The sequence below is a fragment of the Vicugna pacos genome, chromosome 1, assembly GCF_048564905.1.
Source record: "Vicugna pacos chromosome 1, VicPac4, whole genome shotgun sequence".
Classification (NCBI taxonomy): Eukaryota; Metazoa; Chordata; class Mammalia; order Artiodactyla; family Camelidae; genus Vicugna; species Vicugna pacos.
In genome coordinates, this window is record NC_132987.1 from 19964088 (window position 1) to 19987551 (window position 23464).

Sequence of the window (23464 nt, forward strand, 5' to 3'; positions counted from 1 at the left end):
TGCTAGACCTGTTCTCTTTGTTCCTGATTAGGAACCGTTGCTGTTGCTTTTTCCTTCAGGGAATGCCAGTTACTGCCTGGCTTTGCTATCTCTGTCTGAGCTTTGCAGCCACAGGTGTCTTCTATAGGTGTTTTCTCACACCTCGCTTGATGTTCACTGCTTTTGGCAGTCGTCTGCCATTTTTTTTGGCAGCCTTTCCTTGTAAGTTGTGGTTTGGATTACGAATGTGTTACAGTTTTGCTGAAGATAGGATTTGCATTCCTGTTTCTCTTTTCTCGTTTATTTTGGGTGATTTTGGATAGGGAAAGGAGTAACTATTCTGGTATCTTAGAACTGTCTAGTGTTGCAAATTTTTGTGTGTTCTGGTATTCCCTTAGATTAAACATTATCCAGAGCCCTCTGGATAGGGTCGGCATGAGCTGAACCTGGGGTCTGACAATAGAAAGAAAAGAAAAGGGGAGTTGAGAATAAAATCAGAGGGTTAAAAAAAGCAATGCACAATATAGCTGCCTGCACTGCATGGCACTTTGGCTGGGAGTTAGGGTGGGAGGTCATGGCCAGGCAGAGAAAGGCATGAAAAACACCTGTCTCCTGGTCTGTCTCAGGGGAAGCTATTCAGAGCAGGGAGGGGAGGCGACATGCCTCTGCTCTGGATGGGCTGCAGGCCTCAGCTCTCCATCTCTCCCCACACCCGGGGCCCATCCAAACAGCCCAAGCACCCTGAGTTCTGGCTGGCCTTTTAGTGATAGTGGCCAAGTTCTCCTCCCTGGAAACCAGGATCTTGTCTCAGAGGAGGTCGTCCAGGGTCAGTGCTATTAATGGTGTTTATATGCCCAAAGAAAGACCTTGCCCATCCAAAGGGAAGGGGGTACATGCAGGATGCCCAGAAGATAGAACCAAAGAGGAAAGCCTGCCCGCAGAGTCTCAGGCTTGGCTCTTGATACTATCTCTCAGATTCCTACACCACTGGGAGGGAGCATTTTATCCCCATTTTACAGATGAGGAAACTGGAATCTTAGAGAGGCTAAGAGACTTTCCTATGGACGCAAAGCTAAGCGATGGAGAGAGGGATTGGGACCTAGTTCTCTCTGACTCCAGAGCCTGGACACCAACTCCCTTATCACCTACCTGCAGTTCACCTTCCCATGAAGACCCCACCCCATCCTCAGATGGTTGCCTTGAGTGGCCTTCGTGGATCCTTGCTCTGTGTCTGGCTTCTCAAGCTTGGATGCACTTTAGATGCTATTTAAGCTCCCCAGGGCATCCAGGGATGGGAAACACCCTATATGTCTTCAGCCCCGTGTCAAGGGCACAATGTCCCCCCAGCCTTGGCAAAGGGCTTGTGCCTTTCTTGGGACCAAATGCACTGGGGTTCTCCAGGTTCTGTGATCTTGAGCAAATCACCATTTCTCTGGGCTCAGTCCTTATTGCTAAAATAAAATTGCCTGTGATTGCTCTAAGAGCCGAACACAGACTCTGAAGCCAGATGGCCTCAGTGTAAATCTTGGCTCAGCTCCTTATTAACTGTGGGACTTTGGTTAATTACCTATCTCCTCTCTGTTCTTTATTTTCCTCATCTATAAAATGGGATTAATAATGAATGTCTTATAGTGAGGTCTCGTGAGGATTAAATGAGCTAATAAATGTAAACTGTTTAGAACAGTGCCTGGCATAAGGCAAGTACTGGATATGTGCTAGATATCATTCTATTCATTAATTATTATTATTAATGAATGCCAAGGGCCCAGCCAAGGCTAAGTGCTTGTCGAGCCTGCTGTTATAACCCGTGTCCTTTGCTTCCTTCCAGGAGCTTGGGCCCCTGCTCCAGCCCCGTCGAGGCTGTGGACGTGTACGGTCTGGAAGCCTGGTTTCCAGCCCCGTGGCCCATCCCTGGCTGCGGGGAGTGGAAGCTCCCACGAGGTAGCGGTGGCCCGCATTGGCCCCGTCCCGGCAGTGAGCCATGGGCCAGAAGCTCTCGGGGAGCCTCAAGCCGGTGGAGGTGCGAGAGCCGGCGCTGCGGCCGGCCAAGCGCGAGCTGCGGGGAGCCGAGCCCGGGCGGCCGGCGCGGCTGGACCAGCTGCTGGACATGCCGGCGGCGGGGCTGGCGGTGCAGCTGCGGCACGCGTGGAACCCCGAGGACCGCTCGCTCAACGTCTTCGTCAAGGATGACGACCGGCTCACCTTCCACCGGCACCCGGTGGCGCAGAGCACCGACGGCATCCGCGGCAAGGTGGGCCACGCCCGCGGCCTGCACGCCTGGCAGATCCACTGGCCGGCGCGGCAGCGGGGCACGCACGCCGTGGTGGGCGTGGCCACGGCGCGCGCCCCGCTGCACTCGGTGGGCTACACGGCGCTGGTGGGCAGCGATGCTGAGTCGTGGGGCTGGGACCTGGGCCGCAGCCGCCTCTACCACGACGGCAAGAACCGGCCCGGAGTGGCCTACCCGGCCTTCCTGGGGCCCGAGGAGGCCTTCGCGCTGCCTGACTCGCTGCTCGTGGTGCTGGACATGGACGAGGGCACGCTCAGCTTCGTCGTGGATGGCCAGTACCTGGGCGTGGCCTTCCGCGGCCTCAAGGGCAAGAAGCTGTACCCGGTGGTGAGTGCCGTGTGGGGCCACTGCGAAGTCACCATGCGCTACATCAATGGCCTTGACCGTAAGTGCAGCTTACTGAGGGAGGGGGCTGTGGGCAGGGGTGGGTCCAGAGGCTGCCTGTCCTTGGCAGAGCTCGGGGGGGAGGTGTGGGGAAGCAGGTGAGAAGGCCCCATCCTCCATCAGCAGTTGGGATAATCCTGTGGGATGGAGTCGTGGTTAGGACATGGACTCTAAGGCCAGGTTCCTGTGTTTGGCTCTTGACTCTCCTTTGCTGGCTTAGCGATCTTGGGCTGTACCTCAGTTTTCTTGTCTGCAAAAGCAGCACCATGATGGTAATCTAGCTCAGGGTTGTTGTGAGAAATCCAATATATTATTATCTATGTGAGATGCTTAGGGCAGTGCTTAGAACTGGCACCTAATACGTGATTTGGGTATTGATGCTAATTGTGAACCTTTCAGTCTGTGCAAGGGTTGTGCAAAATGATGTCTCCTGTGTGCTGGGGCTTCAAGTTCACCGCAGGAGGAGACTGACAAGTAAGAAGACACAGTCCCTACACTTGAATCCCACGCACTTGAGTTACTGATAAATAATAAGCAATGATGTTAATAACTAGCATTTATTGAACACCTACTGTATGCAGGGGCTGAACACTCAAATTTAGGCGTTCCTGGTGAGCTGTCTATTGAAGGGGGCATCTAGCTAATTATTGCCTCATGGAAATGAGAGCCACAAGTTGTGGAATCTGATTTCTTTCAGGAGGTCCCAGAAATCTAGATTTTTGTATGAACTATTCCAATTTTTAAAGTTGGCAGCTGTTAAAGACACTGTGTGGGCAAACAGAACACCCCTGCAAGTTGCAGTTAAGGCCACAGGCTGCTGGGTTTGACTCCTGACAACTATAAGTCCTCTTCTCATTTAATATACATAATCGGCCTGTGAGATAGCTTAAAAATCATAGTCACAAAAATGGTTATTGGTTTTAGGAGGGAGTCACTCAGGGAGGCAGGGTGGCCTGACAGAGGTGCATGTGGTCACCTGTCCTATGTTGAATCCCAGCTGAGCAGGGCCTGGAGTTGGGCACTTATGGCCTTGCACACACGTCATCCAGACTTCCTGCCATGCCCCTGATGAAGCTCCCAGAGGTGGCGCTTACAGCCAGAATTCCAGCTTATTCATTTTAAATAAGAGATATAGTTGCCCCCCTTCACAGAAGAGACACCTGAAGAGCAGAGCTACAAAGAACCAGATCCCAGGCCTTCCCAGGTCTTTCAGCCACCAAAGCCCACTCTTCCCATGCTCAGCCCTTTAGCCGAGGGACTGAGAATGACACTCCAGAAAAGAGGTCAGGAACAAGATTTTACTCAAGTAAAATTGACCTTGACTTGATCTAGGATGGGTTGACCATTTTCAAGGGTGACAGGCCCACCAAAGAGTGCCTGGTATGCTCTGCTCTGTGGTATAAATGGTGGCATTCTTGCTCATATTTGATTTCCATGGTTGTTGGACTAAGATGGCAAAACGTTGTTCTGTTTTCTCTGATTAACTAGTTAAATAAAGAGAAAATGAGTGTGTCCTGAGACAGGCTAGTTTGGTCACTCCAGTGCCTTGTGGAGAATGTTGGGGACCCTCGTAGACATGGTGAACAGGCAAACCCAGTGCTGAGAAATCCAACAGCAACAATAAACACTCTTTTAAAATGGAATTGGAAAATCTACTTGCCAGAATTGATCACTTCAGTGATCTGGGGTCTAATGTGCCTCATTTCCCACTGCATCCCCAATGCTTAGTGGGTTTTTTTTGTCTTTGGTGAATCACTCTAACACCTTAGGACTCGTTTTACTCACCTGTAAAATGGGGCAGTGTTGGGTCCCTTTCATCGCTGTGAGATCTTGTGTGGTGGCACCAATAATATGGTAGCTGGGATAAAGGCTGACAGTGATGCCCAGTGGAACTACCTGAGCCAATAGTTAGGTCCCCAAGGTGGGCTTACTCTTGAGTATTGATTCACACTTGGGTATTATCTGTTGCTTGGTTTCTGGGTACAAGGCTAAGGTGCTAACAAGGTTGCAGCCAGTGGCTCCCCTATGCATGTTGGGATCAAGAGCAGTCAAGCCATGGTGTTCTGCTCGGTGTATTGCTGGGAAAGGACAGTCGTGTTGAGAGAACTTTGAGCTCTTGGGCCCTTCAGGTGGCTGGAGAAGCTTGATGAGACAAACTTGGAACATTCCATCCTCCCCTAGTTGGCAGTGATCTTTTCAGTTTGGCCAAAGATAGAATGCCCATCCAGGAGGCAAGGGAGGGCCAGGATGTCATGTGATGCAAGCCTGTGTCATCTCCCATTGGTGACTGGATCAGCTTGAGTGCTGTGGTGCTGGCCCCTTCTCCAGACAGGAGTGGCGTTCTCTATCTTGGACAGGGTGTGACTGCAGAAAGGGCTTTTCTGGGCTTTGAAAGGCCCATGTCAGCAGAACAAGTTCCGACTACAGAGTGGGCCAAAAGACAGGCTGCAGTGGAGTCTGACCTGAGCTGGTTAGGAAGGGACTGGGTGATGCCTGATGCCTGTAGCTGGTGATCTGGGCTGAAGTCTAGTGGATCCTGGGACACCAGGAAGAGTTTGGCCCTAGGGAGTCCCTGGGCAGGGAGAGTGACCCAAGGTGGAGTTCTGTGCACGAGAAGAATGCTGAGCCAATATTGATTGTGGACATGAAGGCAGGTTCCCACATTCATCCCCCATCCCTAGGGACATAGGGAACCAAGATTACATACAGACAGACCCTAGAGCAGAAAGGTGGGGCCACTCTCTGGGGTTGCTTCCCCGCGAGATCCTGGGGGAGAGAACAGACAGAGTCTGTACTCACCAGGAGGCCACGGACAATGATTACCTCCTCTCTCTGGATCTCAGTGTTCTCCTCTGTAAAACGGGCATGATAAAGCTCGCCAGCACAGAGCAGACCCACGCACAGTAACTGGTGCTCACTGCTTTGATTAACTTGGAGAGCTCGGCCAGGTCCTGGGATTCACCCATGGATCAAAACAAGAGTGGCCTGAAGCTTCTCCTCAAATATGAAGGAAAGAAGTTAATGGATAGCACTTTCTCAGTATTTGAAATTTCCGACTATAAAAGCAAGACTTAGAAAGGGCTAGCTGCATTTAACTCTGAAGCATGTTTTTGTGAAGGAAAAGAGCTTCTGGAAGTGCATTTTCCTACTATAATTTCGTTCTTCAGCTACACCATAGAGTGAGACAGCATAACCTCTCTGGGGCTTTGCTGTAAAGAGCTGCAGGCCACCCAGGGGCTCTGCCATCTGAGTGAGCTAAGAAGCTCAGAACCTAGGCCGGGCAAACAGGCAGGCTGGCTCCAGATGGCGGGGTCCAGGGCCCAAATCATAACAACAGTAACACCACCACCAATAAGTAACACTAACCTTGTGCTTTGTCTGTGCTGGATTCAATTCTGAGCACTTCACAAATTTTAGTTCATTTAATCCTTGTAAAAACTCTTTGACTAACACCTATGTTATCTTCATTTTCCAATGAAGAAATTGAAGCACAGAGAGCTCATGAGTAAGTTGCTCAAGGTCACACAGCTAGTAACTGGAGGAACAGGGATCCAAACTGAGGCAGACTGGCCCAGCGGGCCCCCTGTGGAGATGTTTACTGCCGAGGTAGAAAGAGAAGGAACAGGAGAGGCTGCTCCAGCCGGCTGGGTGGCCACTCAGCGAAGGACTGGACCCTCGACTTCGACGGTGAGTTTGAGGGAAGCCGAGATGCTATCCCTCCCACCGGCTTCACCTCCAGCCCTCAGAGCTGTTGGCTAAGCACAGAACTCCGTGGGGTGTTCTGAAAAGCTAGTTGCATAAAGACAGTCCCAGCGGTGGCCGTGAATCAGGCATGCTTTGTTCACTAACGAGAGAATGTCACTGAAAATGTCCCAACTGCTGGGAGGGTCGCCCCTGGAGTGGGCCAGGGCTTTGGAATCTGCTCTGGGCTGGTTTCCGGAATTACTCCCCAGTCCCCAGCTCCTCCTTCCACATGCGGGCGTCCAGGAGGGCTGACAGAATGGCTTTGTCTCCTGTCTTGGAGTTCTTGGGTGGTCAGTAGTACAAGAGTGACACAGGAAGGGGAGCAGCCTTGATTTGGGGGTCATAATAGGTGGGTTTTTTGGGGGGGTGGTACCACCCATGTTCTATGCCCTGGGCCAAGTGTTTTACTCATTTTGTATTTTTTAGTCCACACAGTAAACCTCGAGGCAATGTTATCAATATTATCCCCATCTCACAGATGAGGAAACAGTCTTGGAGAGGTAAAGCAGCTGCACAGCTAGCCGCTGGCAGAGCTGTGCTTAAACCCAGGTCATGACCACGCCTGTGCCCTGCCTCCTGCTGCCTGGGTCAGCCCTGCCTCCTTTCTGCCCACTGATTCCAAGGAGCAGGTGTTGGAGCCCAGGGTTGACTTTCTGAGGGGTGAGGAGGGGGAACCCTAGGATCTCGGGCTTACCAGTCAGGGAGGGCTTGTCCACCTGATTCAAGCCAGGGAAACTAGTTCCAGACCTCATTCCTAGATGGTTTAATTGATCTGCCAACGAGTATTTATTGGCGCAACAGCTCAGGAGAGGAGGCTGGCGGCCAGCCAAGGCTTCTGGTATTGATGAAGGCCAGAGAGAGTTTTCTACCAGGATGACTGCAAGGACATCGTCCCCTTGCAGAGCTGTGCACACCGGACTCACGACCTTCCTGCTCAGCTCCCATGTGTCCCCCGGGTGGCACGACCTCCCAGTCTCCCTGACACCTGGCCTTGGCTCCTCTTCCCCGCTGACCCAGGTCTAGACCTGGTCTCCCTTTCGCCCCCTACCCTGTCATTCTGCGCTGACTCCAGCTTACCCCAGCCCTCAGCCCAGGGCTCTGTCCCCTGCACCGCACAACTCAGTGCTCAATCCTCCCCGCATTTGCCCCAGTCGCTCACTTTCCCCATGTGTATGCCTTCCTTCCCCAAGTGGATATGAGGTGCCTCAGGGCACTGATGGTCATCCAGGGGGCATGTATGTGTGGGGAAGTGGGCAGACTAGGGACTTAAAAATATGTATGTATTTATTTCTGAAAGGTAAATGGTGCACATGGCAACAAATTTAACCACCACAAGAGCATGTCTGGTGAAATAGCCCCACCTCATAGCTCCCCAGCATCTCTTCTTGCTGGCAGCTGCCATTATCAGTCTCTCTTCCCCCTTAATAGATCTTGGTGATTGTTTAGCTTGATTAATGTAGAGCTGCCTCATTCCCTATTAACAGCTGTGTGGGTTTCCATGGTATGGCTGTATTGTAATTTGATCACTCAGACTTTAATTTTTGGACAGTTAGGCAGTTTCCAATCTTTGAGAATAAACTTCCGATCCTGATTTGAATTTTATTTCTGCCCCCTTCTGGCTAATTGACATCCTCAAGCCTTAGTTTTCCCATCTGTGCAGTGGGATTATATGTACCTCACAGAGTTGCTGTGAGTATTAAGATAGATGCAGAAGTGCCACACGGTCCAGCCTGCGGCTCACGGCAGGTGCGTGGTGGAGGGGAGCTGCCGATATTACTGTGCTTGTCCTGTACTAATGACTGTGTGGTGCCCAGGGCTGAGCTCGTCGTGGGCACCTGAGCAGTGCTTGTGAATGATTTGATTTCTGATTTAAAATACACGTTAATTTGCTATTGAGAAGGCTTCAAACTCATTGTTGGACTACGATCATTTGAGTTGTATAGTTCAGTCAGTCCTTACGTGGGATGTTGTGTCAGCACGGCGAGACCCCGGGGCCCCTTAGTTGCACAGAGCAGGTGCATTAAGAGTGTACTTTGCCGTCTTGTTACTGCTGCTGCTGCTGCTGAAAGTGGCAGTTCTTTAAGGTGGGGACTGCACCTTAGCCTTCTCAGCCACTCTTCTAGCAGAGTACATAGTAGGTGCTCAGTAAGTGCATGTTAATGTGCGACCTCCCACCACCTGCTCAGCTTTGATTTTCTCCACCGCAGCGGGACTGGGGTCACAGTTGGCTGGAACAGGTGGGGCTGGCACTGAGCACCCCCGCCTTGAAGCCTGACCCCAGAGTGACCCATTTCCTCCCCTCCTTGTGTGCTGGGCACAGCACATCTGTCCCTACACCCAGGCTGAGTGGAGGCTGCATGATGGGCCAGCCATCCAATTCAGATCTCTGCACTCAGAAACTGGCCCTACCCTTTGTTTTCCACAAAAAGGAACAGACTTTCAGTTGAAAAAGAGTTTTGGCCAGACGCTATGGCCCTATTTTGAGGGGCTTTTTTTTTTTTTTTTTTTCACATTTAGCACAGTCACAAGTAGGTTCAATCCAGGAAGTCCTGCTTGCAGAAAGAAGGTTTAAAACGCAGGCCTCTTTGGGACAAGCGTCACCGTGGGCCACTGCGGGGTTGCTGCCATCTTTCATAGGAGTCTCCCAGCCCAGGACTCTGTCCTGACGTGGCCGCTAATTAGCTGTGACCCTGAGCGAGTCTCTTCACCCCTGAAGAGTAACTGACATTTACTTTGCCACAAGGCGTCAGGATTGTGGACAATAGATAGAAAGTGACTAGGTTAGTGCCTGGCACACAGTAGGTACTAAAAAAGGTAGGTTTTGAAATTGCTGGTTCTGACTATTACAGCTCCCCTAGGTTGGTAAAATGACTTAGCATTATTAAATGTGGAAATAATCATTATTAAGTTTGGGTCTGCCTTGTGAACTCTGCATTCCACACAAGGGAATACATTGACTTGGGGAGGTTTTTGACTCTTGTCTCTTTGAGATACATGATGGAAGTGCCACCTGAGATTCAGAGGCCACTGTGTGTCTGTCAGAAATGAGCTGGGAGTGCTCAGCCTTCCCTATGAGCAGTTTTAAAGGTTTCCAGCTACATATCTGGTTCAAACGCTTTGTAGCTCCCAGCGATGACTTGCCAGGTGAGCATGTGTTCAGCAAGGATGTGCAAACAGGTGGTGTCCTCACCAGCTGTGCCCACATGTGTGTTCAGCAGGGGTGAGCTGTGAGGTGCTGGGACTGAGGGGCAGCATCTGCCTCTCAGCAGATGGTGACTAGGCCTGGCTGTGGGCTGGCCGCTGCTGGACCTTGGACAAAAGGGAAGGGGTAAGAGGTGGCCGGGCTCCACCTCTCAGGGAGTGGTGGAGGGTAAAGGCAGGCCTGGGGCATCAGGGCTGGAACGTGCCATTGGCAGCCTGTGCAACACTCACATTTTACAGGTGGGAGTTGAATGGACCAGAGAGCTGGGAGGACTTGCCCAAAGTCATCTGCTAATTAGCAGCGGAACCAGAACTAAAACCTGGGCCTCCAATTCCACCTTGAGAGTGTACCTTGCCAGAAACAGGAGAGTGAGAATTCAGTGCAGTTTATGAGTCTGTATTGAAAAACCCAGCATAGGTGAAGGAGGACATAGAAGTTTTGGAGAATGATAGGTAGAGGTGGAGAGGACCTAGGAGCTTGGGCGGAGTGTAGAATAGGTGCTCCCCACCCCCACTTCCACACATAGGAAGACTCACCTTGGCTTCTCAGTGCTTCCCACGTGTCAGAGACCTACCCCTGCTCAGACCACAGAACAAGGGGGTTCAGCACAGTGAGGACCAGACATGACTGATCTCTCCATTTACTACTGGCTGACCTGAGCACAGGTTCCCTGACTTCTCAGACCTGTGGACTGGGTACGATGCTGCTGGGACTCTCCCCATAGACTTGTCAGCTGCGCATCTCAAACCTTAATGTGCACTCAAGTCAGATGGGGATTTTGTTAAAAGCAGATTCTGACTTAGTAGGTCTGGGTAGGGCCCCAGACTGTGCATTGCTGCCAGGCTCCTGGTGATGCTGACGATGCAGCCTGTCGAGGCATCGGGCAGTCTGTTTAGCAGAAGGGTTTCCCGAAACCAGTGTCAACAGCTCCCACTGCCACAGCATGTGAACAGCCTTAAATACAGCACAGCCGTTCTCACTCTGCTAATGGGCATTGGTGCCGATGGAGTTGGTGCTGCTGGGAAAGCAGTGAATTGAGGGCAGGGGGCAAAGCCTCCACACACACACAGCATGTCTCCTCCTCCCCACCATCTGCCCGCCTAACCCCACTGATCCTGCGGCCAAGCTAATCCGCTTATTCCTCCATGCCGCGGTCTGTGCTGACCTCTTTGTTGGAAATGGCCTGCATCCCCGCCCCCGGCAAGGCCCTGTGTTGCCTGGCCTGGCTCTGCCCACCGCCCCTCCTGCCTGGCTGGTGCGAGGGTGGTCCTGTGCCTCCCCTCACCCCCAACCGCCCTGTTGTGCTTCTGCATCTCCGCCCTTTCCTATCCATCCTCACTTCCCTCATGTTCTCATCTTCCCCAGCCACCGTGGGCCTCCGTTGACGTGTCCTGGAACCTAAGTTCTCAGAGTTGCCAGCGAGATATACCCAAGTGAATCTGCACCACTATCCATGAATTTCCCCTGACGGCGACTTTGCTTGAGAAGGGATTACCACAAACAGAAACAGCTCTTTGTTAAACAGTCATCAAGTGAGCACTTATGAGAGGCCAGACACTGCTCAGTACTGTGCATACATCTGATTTAAACCTCCACAGCCCAGACAAACACCAGTGAGCATCCCATGTGCATTATCCTGTTTAATCCCCATGGGTGAGAAACTGCTGTCCCACTTCACACGTAGGGAGACTGAGGCTGAGAGAGATGAAGAACCTGCTCACCGCTCGAGCTTGGGAGGCAGCTCCGGCAGACTCGAGCCCACACCTCTCACCTCCACGCCGCCTGGGGTCCAAAATAGGTCTTCCCTGGCTCTGTGGGTGGTCCCAGGCCTGGGATTTCGTGTGCTCAGCAGAAGGGTTTCCCGAAGCTGGTGTCGGCAGGTCCCACAGCCACAGCATGTGAACACCCTTAAATACAGCACAGCCAAAGCATCCATTCCCAGCCCTGCCCGTGGGAGTGGGTGCGTCTGGGAAAGCAATGGAAAGAGTAAGCATGTTTGCAGGAGGGGGTTTAAATGGCTGGGAGAGCAGACAGCCTGCTGGGCTGTCTCTACGGCCCCCCGGGAACCGGCTGCTTCTCCCAGTCTCTTCCCTTGGTTAAGGCAAGGGGGCGGTTAGCATGAGTTACGGCCGAGCCCAGACACTAATAAGGCTGCTTGTCTGAGGCCTTCCATAATTCAAGTTAAGGCTGTGCTGTTTAACGGCCCTTCTTCATCAGCTCTTCCAGGACTCCGTGCCTCCTTAATGATTTATTTGCTTGGGATGAAATTAAGCCGAGACAGCGTGAGCTTGGAAAATACTGCCGAGCTGGTTCATCCTCTGCTGCAGCTGCTTTCTATAAATAGAGCTGGGAGCCCCTGCGTGTACAGGCTGCCCCATCCTGGGCCCCTGGGACCACACTTGACAAGGCACCTGGGGCCCCCATCTCTCTCTCCGCCAAGGCCTATGACCCGACCAGGGAGCAGTGAGAGGCTGCCCACAGAAACATGGTTGTCCTTGCTTTGGAGTCACTGAGTAGAAGCGTTTGACTCGATCCGCCATTGGAGCCATGGCTGCATTCCCAATCTTGTCCTATCTGTTGATGTTTCTCCCTCAGAATGCACCCACGAGGGTGTCCCAAGCTAAGAGCAGGTTTGCCTTAGTGTTCAGTGAGGTGGACGAAGCTCTCTGCCTGGTGTCTGGGCCTAGCTGGGAGGCCCACGTGGGATCCCAGCCTCGCTGACGGTGTCTGCTATGGGGTAAGGGGCTAGAGTCACAGCCCAGGGCCACTCACAAAGCTCATCCAGGAACCAGGCACCGAGAACAGGGGAGGGATGTTCAGTTGGGGCTCCCTTGGAAGTGCAGACCCCAGGAGACCCAGGTTGCCTCAGGAAAGGGGGTGAGTGTCAGATTGCATGAGGACTGAGTGAGTCCAGGAACGGGATGCTCTCAGGCAGGCACCCCACTGCTGTCTGTGCTGTGTGTCTGCCCCAGACCCCTCCTGCCCACCTCCCTCTCCTGTGTCTTCTCAGTTCCCTCACAATTTGGGTGTCCTTTGGGGTTAGCTCACCATGGCCCTTGCCCTGCCCCTGTCCCTAACCACTTCTACCTCACCGTTAGCTGGCATGTGATTTTCCCAGGTCTTGGTTTAAAGTCCGAAGAGTCTCTGATAGGCTCAGTGCTTCTCAGGTGCAGATAGTGGGTCCCACTGGCCCTCTGATTGGTACCTGCTGGTTCCCTTAGTCATGGGGAGTCCTGGAGCTGATCACTTAGCGCCTTCACCTTCATCAGCATCCCTTAGGGAGAGTGAGAAAAACAGATTTTGGCTGTCTGTCATCTATGGAATTCCTGGCCCCTGGAGTGCGTGTGTGTGTGTGTGTGTGTGTGTGTGTGTGTTGTGTATGTTGTGTGTATTATAAGCTTCCTAGTTGCAGTAGATCATACTATCAACCCAGCAGTGGCAAGAAGTCAGCTGCTTGGGATGCCTGTCTAGAAGAAAGCTGCTGGAGTGGGTAGGGGTGCAGGTGGGCAAGCAGTGATGTCCCAGGTTTATAGATACTAGGTGTCAGGAAGTGCTCAGAAGAGAGGGAGGAGGGGGGATAGGTCCTGGAAAGAGAAAACCTGGCTCAGTCCCTCCAGCTTGGCCACAGGTTGTGTAACTGTGGGCAAGTCACCTCCCCTCTCTCTTCCCCTGTTTCTCCATCACAGGAAGGAAGAGATGGACAAGATGACCTGGAAGGGTCTCCATCATTCTTTGGCATCTCCTATCTGGAGACTGCACATCTGATTTTTTGGATGACAAACACATGGCTGTGCTGTCTAATACAGTAGCCACTAGCCACATGTGGCTGTTTACATTTAAGTTTAAATTAATTACAATCAAATTAAAAATTCAGTTTTTCAGTTGCACTAGCCACATTCAAGCACTCCATAGCCACATGTGTGGCTGGTGGCTACCATGCCGGACAGAGCAGACGCAGAACATTCCCGTCATCACCCAAACTCTAGTGGACAGTGGTGCTTGGGAGCCACTGGGAGGACTGGGTGGTCTAATGGGGAGGTTGCAGGCCACTGTTTCCATCTTGGAGCTATTTCTGGGGCCAGTGCTGCAAGGAGGGACAGTTCTTCCTGAGTTATTCCAGGACCCAGCTGGAGGATGGAGGGTCAGGAAGATTCAGCACAGATACCCGTCCAAGGAGAGGTGGGCAGCATGACCAGGAAACCTTAGAGAATGTTGACGGCCCTGGGTGGGAGAGCCAGTGGGGGGACAAAGACAGGAGGTATGCTAGGAATGCCAAGGAGGAGGGCCTGGGGGACAGCAGGGGTCAGGAGCCCTCTTGGGGGGAGCGACAGCTGCACTGCAAAGGCAAGAGCCCAGAACACCCAGCCGCCCCTTGCTACGTCGGTGTCCTTGGGAGCATCCTGAAACCCTCTGAGCCTCTACCTCCTTGTGTGTGATAGGGGAGGAGTAAGAAAGAGGGTTGTTATGGAGAGGAAGTAAAACCAGACCCTTGAGAGCCCTTTGTAAATGGTGGCCCGGATTGTGGCAGAGACTGCTTCACAAGGCACTGTCAAGTGTTCGTTCTGACTTGTAATCGAAGCTGCCCTCAGTGGTGATTTTAAGGTTCTGGGATGTCTTTCCCATCTCTCCATCTGGGCAGTAGGCTCTTTGGAGAAAGGGTAAGCATGTTCTTCCCATGTCCCCTTAGCCCTGAGCACGCAGGTGGCTTCCGTCCACGCTGTTCCACTGCAGTGAAACAGAACGGCACTGGTGGCTGCCATGCGGGGGGCCTGCTGGCTCTTTCTACTTCCTCCTGACCTGGTAGCCTTTCACGCTCAGGGAGTCGTCCAACACTTTTCTTGTCCCTGACACACGTGTGTGTCTGGTTGTCATTTTCTGAACCCACGGCTCATCTCGGCTCTGACCCCAGCCCCACCGTGTGTAAACAAACCAAGGGCAGAGGTCAAAGGCCAGAGCGGGGCTTTGCTGGCATCTCTTGTATGGGGTGCATTTGGCAGGAAGTAGCCTGGTGTCTGGTTTCACGATGAAATGGGCTTTCATCTGCATTCCTAGCTGGGAGGTGACATTTCTGGCTGACTGCGGATGATGGATTGCCTGCTACACACCGGCCCTGGATAGGTTAATGGCTCAGGACTGGCTCTCAGGACTTTTCATGAAGTCCCACCACAGACAGAGAGAGGAGCTGAACCCCTCCAGATCCACCTGTTCCACCAACACAATTGGTGGGGTTCCTGACAGAACTGGCCATGAAGATAAGTCAAAGTAACTACTGAGCATCTCCCGGCCCCAAACCTAAGTGCTTTATAAATATATGAAATTCCATTAAATCCTTTTTAGTGGGTCGTGCTAACATCCCCATTTCACGGATGAGGAGACTGAGGCTGTGCGAGGCCAGATGGTCGCAGAATCAGATCTGGGATTTGGACCTTCGTCTGCCTGAGTCCCAGGTTTAAAAGTCCTGAAGGTCTCCTTCTTGCCCCTGGTATCTTCCCTCTGATCACAGTGAGGTTTTCTAACATCTGAATGCAATCTGCTTTCCTTGCTCAGTCTCACTCAGCCTGAAGATCTGCATTTCTCTAGGTGTAGGCTTAAGGCCAGGTTTTGCAGAGCTGTATGACCAGGGCCAGCCACAGAACCCCTCTGAGCCCCAGGTGCCCTCACTGGACAGTAGGGGTCTCTTACATATCCAGGGAGCTAGTGGGTAGTGCCAGTTACATGGCCTCCCCTGGCTTGTTTGGAGGGTCAGGGAAACTGTGCTCCATGGTTTCTCAGTCACTGTTGTCCCCATGCCAACTACCCTCAGTAGAACCCTGGGTGGTGCCTCTCTGGATCCCAGGACATGTCCAGCAGAGGACATGGGAAAGACATCAGCCCCTTTTGGTCCCATGTTCTCAGCTTCTTGCCGGGAGGGAGGCCACAGCTGGCTCTGCCGTGGGGAGGGAGGGTCTTACTGCACCCCTTCCTCTGGGCAGAGCCAGGGATATGTACCTCGTATGTGGCCTCCCTCACTAGAGCCAGCTTCTTAGAACTTCTGTCTCAGGAGCTGGTCCCCAGTCCTCAGGCCAACATCTGCATCTTACCAGGCACATTTCACCTCCACACCTTTGCCTGTGCTGTGTCCCTTGCCTGGATGCCATCTTCTTCTTCATCTGCCTAAAGCTATCCTTTCTCAAGGCTCAGAGAGATGCCAGCCCTGTTTGTAAAGTGCTCTTTAATGGCCTCAGTCTACACTGACAACTCTGCTCTGTGCTGCTGGAGAACATTGGGTGGGTGGAGGGTCTGCAGGGCTTTATAACCTAGAAAAGATGAAGGCACGACCACATTCTTAGCGACCAGCCCTCCAGCGTCTTTCTCTGTGGCTCCTCCTCCTTAGACTCTTGCCCTGCTTGCCTCTCCCTTCTCTGAGCTCTGGAAGCCTCTGGGGGCCCTGCAGGGCAGAGAGAAAGGCTCTGAAGTCAGGCAGAAAGCCCGGGTTTGAATCCTGGCTCCCCTGTTGCAGGCCGGGGCCTCTCTGTGCTTTCCCTTTGGTGTCATCGTCTGGAAAATGCAGCTACTAATGTCCGTACTGGAGGATGGCAGAGAGAGGTCAGTGAACCCATCAACGTGGAAAGCCCAGCGCAGTGCCTGAGGCTGGACGGCACTCACGTGGATCCCTTTCCTCTTGCAGATCATAACGGCCTAAGACATAGACCCAGTGGGTGCACAATAAAGACTTCTTAGCTTTTGCAATACTTTGTTTTGCGGTGTTTCTCTACTAAAAGCAACCTGAGGCCCTCGAGGCTGAGAGCAGGAACATGGTGCTTGCTCTGCCTCTGAGGGGCCCCTGCCTGGCCCTTCCCTCCTCCTCCCTCCACACCCTTGCCCTGGCCTCCCTGTGCCCTCTGCCCATGCCGCCCAGGCGGCTGCACCGGCCTATAAATCAAACTTGTCCCTGGAGACCTCTGACCAAACCAGATGGCTGGACAGCGCCAGCAGAGAGAGAGTAGGCTTAGCTTCCAACAATGCCTGACCCTTCCCCTACCCGACCCAGGGCCTTGGAGATTCTTCAAGCAGCTGCCCTGTCAATCACTACCAATTGGTGATCCCAGCGCTGGCAGCAGCTGGGGGCTGTGACCTCTCAGAGACACTTAGATACTGTCTTGGAGACATTCCATTAAGCCATATAAAGATCTCTTAAGAGTTTGCGGTATCTGCTTTCTATGGCACAGGCAGTAGCCTGACCCAATAGTGTGAGCTGGTATGCTCTGTGCCACTGTCTGCCTCCTCCTCCAGGAAGCCTTCGCTAGCTACAGCAGCTGCTGGAACGTCTATAGCATAGAATGTTTGACCCCTCCAGGCAGACATTTGTATACTGTTCATTCCGTCTGTATTCACTGTGTTTTCTCTGCCTGGGCCCATGGGGAAGCTTGGACATTGCTTTGCTACCAGGAGCTCCCCAAGACAGCTATATATAATAGCAGGACAGGGTGAGCAGAAGAACTCAGAAGGTAGATGCACTATAACTTTGGAATTTAGAACAACTTCTCGGCGATGGAGTAGCGCTTAAGCTGTCTTGGAGGATGAGAGGAAGAGGGAGTGTGTTGCAGACAGAGAAATGACATGTGGCAGGCACAGGCTCAGGGTATAAAGCAGCCTGATAGATTCAGGGACCTGCAAACTGGAGAGTGTGCTGAAAATACACCTGGAAGATGAATGGGGGTTAGAGGTAGATCGGTACGAATTAGGTTTGATTGTGTGCAACCCCAAATCCGTAATAATACCAGCTTAAACACGAGTAGAGGTTCATTTCGCTCTCATTTAAGACAAGTCTGGAAGCGGGCAGTCCAAGGATATTGTGGGGCTCTGTGAGGTGATCAGCACCCCAGGCCCCACCTGCCTGCTGCTCTGCTTTCTCAGCTTGTGATTTCCTTGCTCAAATGTACCTCATGGCCCTGAGTGACTGCCAAACCTCCAGCCTTGGCACCCTCATTCCAGGCAGTAGGATGGAAGAGCTGGAGGGCACACTCTCTCGTCTTAAAAAAGATGTTTCAGAAATACCCTCCTCCACTTCTGCTTTTGGCCCAATGGTTAGAAGGTGATCACATACCACTCTTAGCTGCAAGGAAGCTGAAAAATGTAGTTCTGATAATATTTGCTGCCTAGCACGTTGTTCTGCAGAGGAACCAGAGGCCCTACCTTACCTCTGTGGGAAAGAACATGCTCAGTTAATGATGTCTCCCTTCACTGTGGGCATGGAGCCAACAGCATGCATCCCAATGTTTGTCTTGCTGGTCTACTGCCAGGAGGTTCTCTCCCCAGGGATTCCCAAGGTGTTCGGTGCAGTTCCTGCAAACAGAGCCAAACACACGGCCAGCCACTCTCCAAAGCCCGAGACCTGAGCAGGATTCTAGGTGAAGGGTTTCTTGGTGCTCTGCAGTTTGATTTTGTTTCTGATCTACAGCCTCCTTAAGGCATCCAGTGCCCTTCAGCAAGCCTAGAGTCTGCAGAATGGGCTGTGCTATTAGAGCATGGACTAGGAAGACAAGGCAGGAATACAGTGTACCAAAGGTAGCTGCAGCCCCACCCCCATCTGAGAGCTTTTCCAGAATATAATAGAAAGAATTTGAGGAAAGTTCTGAGCCATTTTGTTTTCACAGCTGGAAATGCATTGTCTCCTGGTTGAATTTCATACCTGCTATGTGTCAGAGCCCCAGTTTCCTTAGCTGTGAAATGGGGTTAAAACTACCTGTCCGGAGGGGTTGCTGGGAGGATCACATGAAACAAGAGAAGGTAAAGGAGGGAAGAGATACAGAAGGTAGCAATTAGGAGCACAGGCTCTGGCCTCAAACTGCCTGGGTTCCAATTCTGGTTCTGCTGCTGGTTGCTGTGTGACCTTGTGTATGTTACTTAACCTCTCGGTTCCTTTGTTTCCTTATCTGTGATATAGAGATAATAATGGTATCAATTTGAAGGGCAGTTGTAAGGCTCCTACATGTTGTAATATGTACATAAAGGGCTTACACACTGGCAGCCTAGGGTTCCACGTGATTTATTCCTTTGGGCCCTAGTTTCCTCATTTGTGGAAAAAAAAAAAAAACAGGATAATAGGACCTGCCTTGCAGAGTGAGGATTAGTGACAGAATAGCTGTAAAGTGACACATAGGATACACTCAATAAGTCAGCACTATGGTGACAGTTGTAATAATGATACTACTGGGTCCCAGGCTCTGTTGTCAGCTTCTTTACCTCATAAGAACACTGGAGAACTAGGTTGCCAGTGACATTCCCCTTAGGGAAAATGAGGCCCAGGGACTTGCCTGGGGTCACACAGATGGAGAAAAATGAAGATGACATTTGGCTTGGGTCAGCTGACCCCCAGCCTGTGCTGTCCTGCATGGGAACGTTGGTCCTGAAGAGGAGCAGGCCCTGGGTTCAAGGGGGGAAGGGCTGGGGTAGAGCTGGCCCGGAGCTTCAAGGACAGCTGCCCCTGAGGTGTCATGTGACACAGAGGACCAGGGCTTCTGAGCCCATGTCCCACGTAGGACCCTGACCCTTGCTGCAGAGTATAGACTTCCGCTGGTAGGCAGTGGGAGTCATGGGAGGGGATGGGGGAACATGGTGAAAGCCAGGTGTCCAGAGGCTTCCCTGTCAGTTAGCAGAGGGAGGGGTGGGGGGATCGTGAACTGGGCGCAGACAAGACTGGAGAATAGGGTGGAGGGAGACAGGCCACGAAGGAAGGTAGCTCAGGAGGAGGAACCCAGCAGGAGGCGAAAAGTGCAGGGTGTGCTAGAGGGGCCCCCAGTTCTGGGGTCCCAACCATGTCAGGCACTGTGGCAGCTGCTTTCCGTCCATGATCTTGTTTGATCCTCAGATTGTCCTGGGAAGTGGGTGAGGAAGCAGAGGCTGCAGGGGTGAAGTAGCTCGCCTGAGCTTGCCCAGCCGGGAGCAGGAGTGGCAGGGCTGGGTCTGGGCCCCGAGCTGAGTGCCAAGCCCACACCCCAGGGCAGATGTATGCCTGGGGCGGGGGTGGGGGTGGTGAGTGTCTCCAGCCACTTACTTCAGGAGTCTGCAGCCTTGTCTGTGGGGTAGGGCTGGGACACCTCTGCGCTTACAACCGTGAAGGATAGACTTTTCTTTAGGAAGCAAAAGTTTGGTCGTGCTCAGTGAACTGGAAAATGGAAGTGACCCCGGGGTGGAGATTTAAGGCCCTGCTGGCTGCTTGGGCAGCGCCGGGTTTAGCGACTGGGCCCGAGGCTCTGCCCTGCGGGCTGGGGGGGCCGGCCCGCTGGGGCCTCCCTGCCCTCGGAGTTCCATCTGGGCCGCAGACTCCTTCCCAAGCCTGACCTGGAAGTGGACCAGCAGCCTCTTCTCCTGGACAGCAGAGCCCCTAGCACCTGCTCCTGACGGGACGTTCTCCGTGTCACGTGGGGACACACAAAGAGGGCCTACAGTTACAGGGACTGCGTTCATCCACACTATAAAAAATAATGCTGGGAGGCTGTACTCCAGGCAGGTTATCTGGGTGGCAGGAGAAGTGAATTTCTTGCTTCTTTGTGCTTAATGTTCTCTTCAAATCAACACTCACAAAAGGATGTCATTGTGAAAAGCCTAAGTGCTCTCTAGCCATCCCCATTTCCTAGCGGACTTATGGGGCGCCCACACCCCATTCCCTCGGCCCAGGGTGTTGGGTGGTCCTAGGGCCCAGGGGCTCCTCCCGGGCGGCATCCATCTGCTCTGCTTTCCCCCACTCAGCCAGACACAGGTACAACCTGGACATACCCTTGGGAGCACCCCTCAGCCATTGCGGATGCAGCAGTCAGTGGATAAGTGCGCGGCTCCCCAGCCTCCAGGAGAACAGTTCTGAGGCGCATCCCACACAGCTGCTCAGGGGGTCTGAGCGCGAGCCCCAGGCGCCCCCAGCTGTGTGGTCTCACTAACACACCTTCTCTCGTCTTCCTCCTCCCCTGTGTTACTCTCCCCTCCCCCTCATATTTATTTCTTGAGATCACCTCCCCCTAAAACTACCTGCACCCAAAGCCTCGTCTCAGGGGAACCCCAACCAAGACAGGCTCACCCTCACTACTTCCTTGTCGGGCGTCTCAGCCGTGTTTCAGGCGTACAAAAGTACATCTGTATCCATATCTGAATACTGATTTCTAGATTCATATCTTGTTCCCTTTATGCTTGTCTTATTCCATCTATTCAGTAAATTTACTGAGTGAAGTAAAAAAGAAAATCCACAAATGGGACCATTCTGCAATGTGCTTCCTTCACGACTGGGTGAAACAATGCAGGGGGATTTTGGGTGCTGGTCAGGGCACCTAGGAGCCCTTCCTGGTGACATTGATCCTGCTTGTGGGGTTGCCCACATCCCCCAAGCATGGGACCAACCCCAGCTAGAGGTTACTGGTCCTCAAGGACGGGGAGTGTGTGACAAACCCTCATCCTCATCCAGTGGGTCAGAATGCACTGCCCTGAGCCTTCTCCACCTCCCCCAGCAGACCAGACCTGGGCTGGGCCCTTGCAGCTGCAAAGATGGGCCGACCTGGTCTACTCCATATGTCCAACAGGGTAGAACAGTCCAGTAAGAGCCTCAGGTTCCTGCAGACCTCAGAAAGGGGACAGAGGGCACACAGGGGACACAGATATCCAATCAAGGAGGGCTCTGCAGAGGAAGGGACTTCTGCCAAGTTGAGTGGAACCTGAAGGAGCAAGACAAGCCATGGGGACTGTTAGAGCAAAGGTGTGGAGGTATGATGGGGGGATGTGTAGGACAGGCAGCAGATATGGTGCTTCTAACAACTCATCCTCAACTGCAGTGAATTCTTTCATTCCAGACTTTCACAAGCAGCCTTGTGTCTGCCAGCAGCCTCAGGGTCAGGAACCAGATGAGATGACGGACACACTTGGACAGAAGCCCTTACCTTATTCCTTAGGGAATTTGTAAAAAGCCAGCTATCTTTGAAAAACCAATTTTCAGGGATTTCAGAGAAATCTTTTCAGAACGTGTGGGTGTAGACAGCTCTGCCACTAATCAGCTGGGTGATCTTGGGAACATCACTGCAGAGCCTGCTTGGAATTCTCTTCTTGCTTCTTTAAAGCAGTGGTCAGATGTAGTCACTTCTGCTTGTGGGAGGGATGCGGACATTCATGAACACTAGTCTTGGGTGATGCTGGCCACCTACACCTTCTCCCTGCTTATAAATTAAGGGAGACACTAAGCAGAACAGTTCAGTCTCTCTTTTCCCCTGCCCCTCATATTGGGAATACACACAGGCTCAGCCCAGAATTTAAACCTCAATTCTCCTACCATGTGACCCTGGGCAAGTAATTTTTAAAGAAATATTTTCATTTTGCACATGCTAATTGAGCACCTACTATGTGCCAATCACTATTCAGTGCACTGGGGATATAAAACAGACAGAAATCCCTGTCCTTATGAAGCTTATATTTTAGTAGATAGAGATATACAATTGGCCAATAAATGTTAGTAAACTGTTAGTTAGTGATAAGTGCTATGGGGAAAAATAAAGTGGTGAAAGGGCTAGAATGTGTTGGAAGAAGCTGGAGTTTGCAATTTTAAATAGGGTGGTTAAGGAAAGCCTTGTTGAGAAAGTGACGTTTGAGCAAAGAACTTGAAAAAGTAGAGGGAATGAGCCGTAGGGGTATATCTAGGAAGGGGATCACGGAGAAGTAACAGCAGGTGCACAGGCCCTGAGTCACATGGTCACATATGCTGGAAACAAAAGGCGAAGGAAAGAGGAGCGGGGGTGAGGCCAGAGAGGAACCCGGCTTGGGGGGAGGCACACCAGACTCTTGGGAAGAGAAGTGGCATGATTTGCCTTAGGTTTTAGCAGGATCACTTGAACTGCAATCTTGGGAATAAATTGTAGGGGAGCCAGGGCAGAAGCAGGGAGGGCAGCTAGGAGGCTGTTTTGGAACAAATGAGAGACGCTGGTGGCTTTGACCAGGATAGTAGCTGATGCTGGAGGTCTTCTGAGAGTGGGACCAACAGAACTTGCCATAGAGGGTGAGAGGAAGAGAAGAGTCAAGGAGTTGAGGATGATCCCAGAATTGGGACCCAAGCAGCTAGAAGTACGGAGGTGCCATTGACTGATATGTGCAAGACTGCAGGTTGGGGTTGGCGGTCAGGAGCCCGACTTTGGACACGGGAGTGCTGAGACGCCCATCGGGCAGTCAAGAGGAGGTGCTGTGTTGGCAGTTGCATGTGGAGTGCAGGGGTGAGGTCCAGCATTCAGATGGTTTTTATACCCACGACACAGTGCGAAATCTCCTGGGGAGAAGAGGTCCCAGGACCCAGCCTTGGGGCACTGTAATGCTTAGAAACGAAGCCTCAGCTTCTCCTTCTGTAAAATGGGGACAGAAACCACAACTACCTCATAAGGGCTGTTGTGGAGATTATGTGAGACAGTACATGTAAATAAAGCCTTTAAGAACAAATGCCACAGAGTAGGAATACCATAAACGAGAGTTATTATTAATGATAGAAATTATTGTCTCAACAAGCATAATGCCTCCTATTTACAAGTGCTTTTCAACATTTAAATCCACTTCCTATCATTTTTGACCCTGCACAATGTCCTGAGCAAGAAGACAGGACACACTTACCCCGATCTGGCAAGGGAGAAGCCTGGGGTTCAGAGAGGATAAGGGAGGTGCCCGGCTCTCCACCGCATGTTAGTGATGAAGCCAGAGCTCTAGTGGAGATGCCAGACTCTTGCTTGTCTGATCTTCCTGCCACAGCCTGTTAACGCTGACAAGCGCCTGAAGTAAGCCGAGCAGGTGCTGCTTGCCCGAGAGAATGTGCACGGCAGCTCTGTGCGGGACAAGCCGCAGTGGCAGTGCCCACCGCAGGTGGTGCCAGG

General features: G+C 52.2%; 1 protein-coding gene across 5 annotated transcripts in view; it reads left to right on the forward strand.

Moving 5' to 3' along the window:
- SPSB4 (splA/ryanodine receptor domain and SOCS box containing 4) overlaps nt 1-23464 on the forward strand; it is a 72816-nt gene that overhangs the window by 11436 nt on the left and 37916 nt on the right. The window contains exons 2-4 of one of the 5 annotated variants that reach the window (XR_012071252.1): nt 1808-2654; nt 10965-11131; nt 16099-16149. Coding sequence is in view for 4 of the 5 variants with exons in the window: in XM_072958286.1 (XP_072814387.1) it covers nt 1961-2654; nt 16099-16319 (915 nt within the window). In the remaining variant the exon portion in view is untranslated. Of the gene's footprint in view, nt 1-1807; nt 2655-10964; nt 11210-14651; nt 15164-16098; nt 16331-23464 lie in introns of those variants that run through there. The other 4 variants (XM_072958286.1, XM_072958310.1, XM_072958297.1 and 1 more) reach the window with 4 other exon arrangements.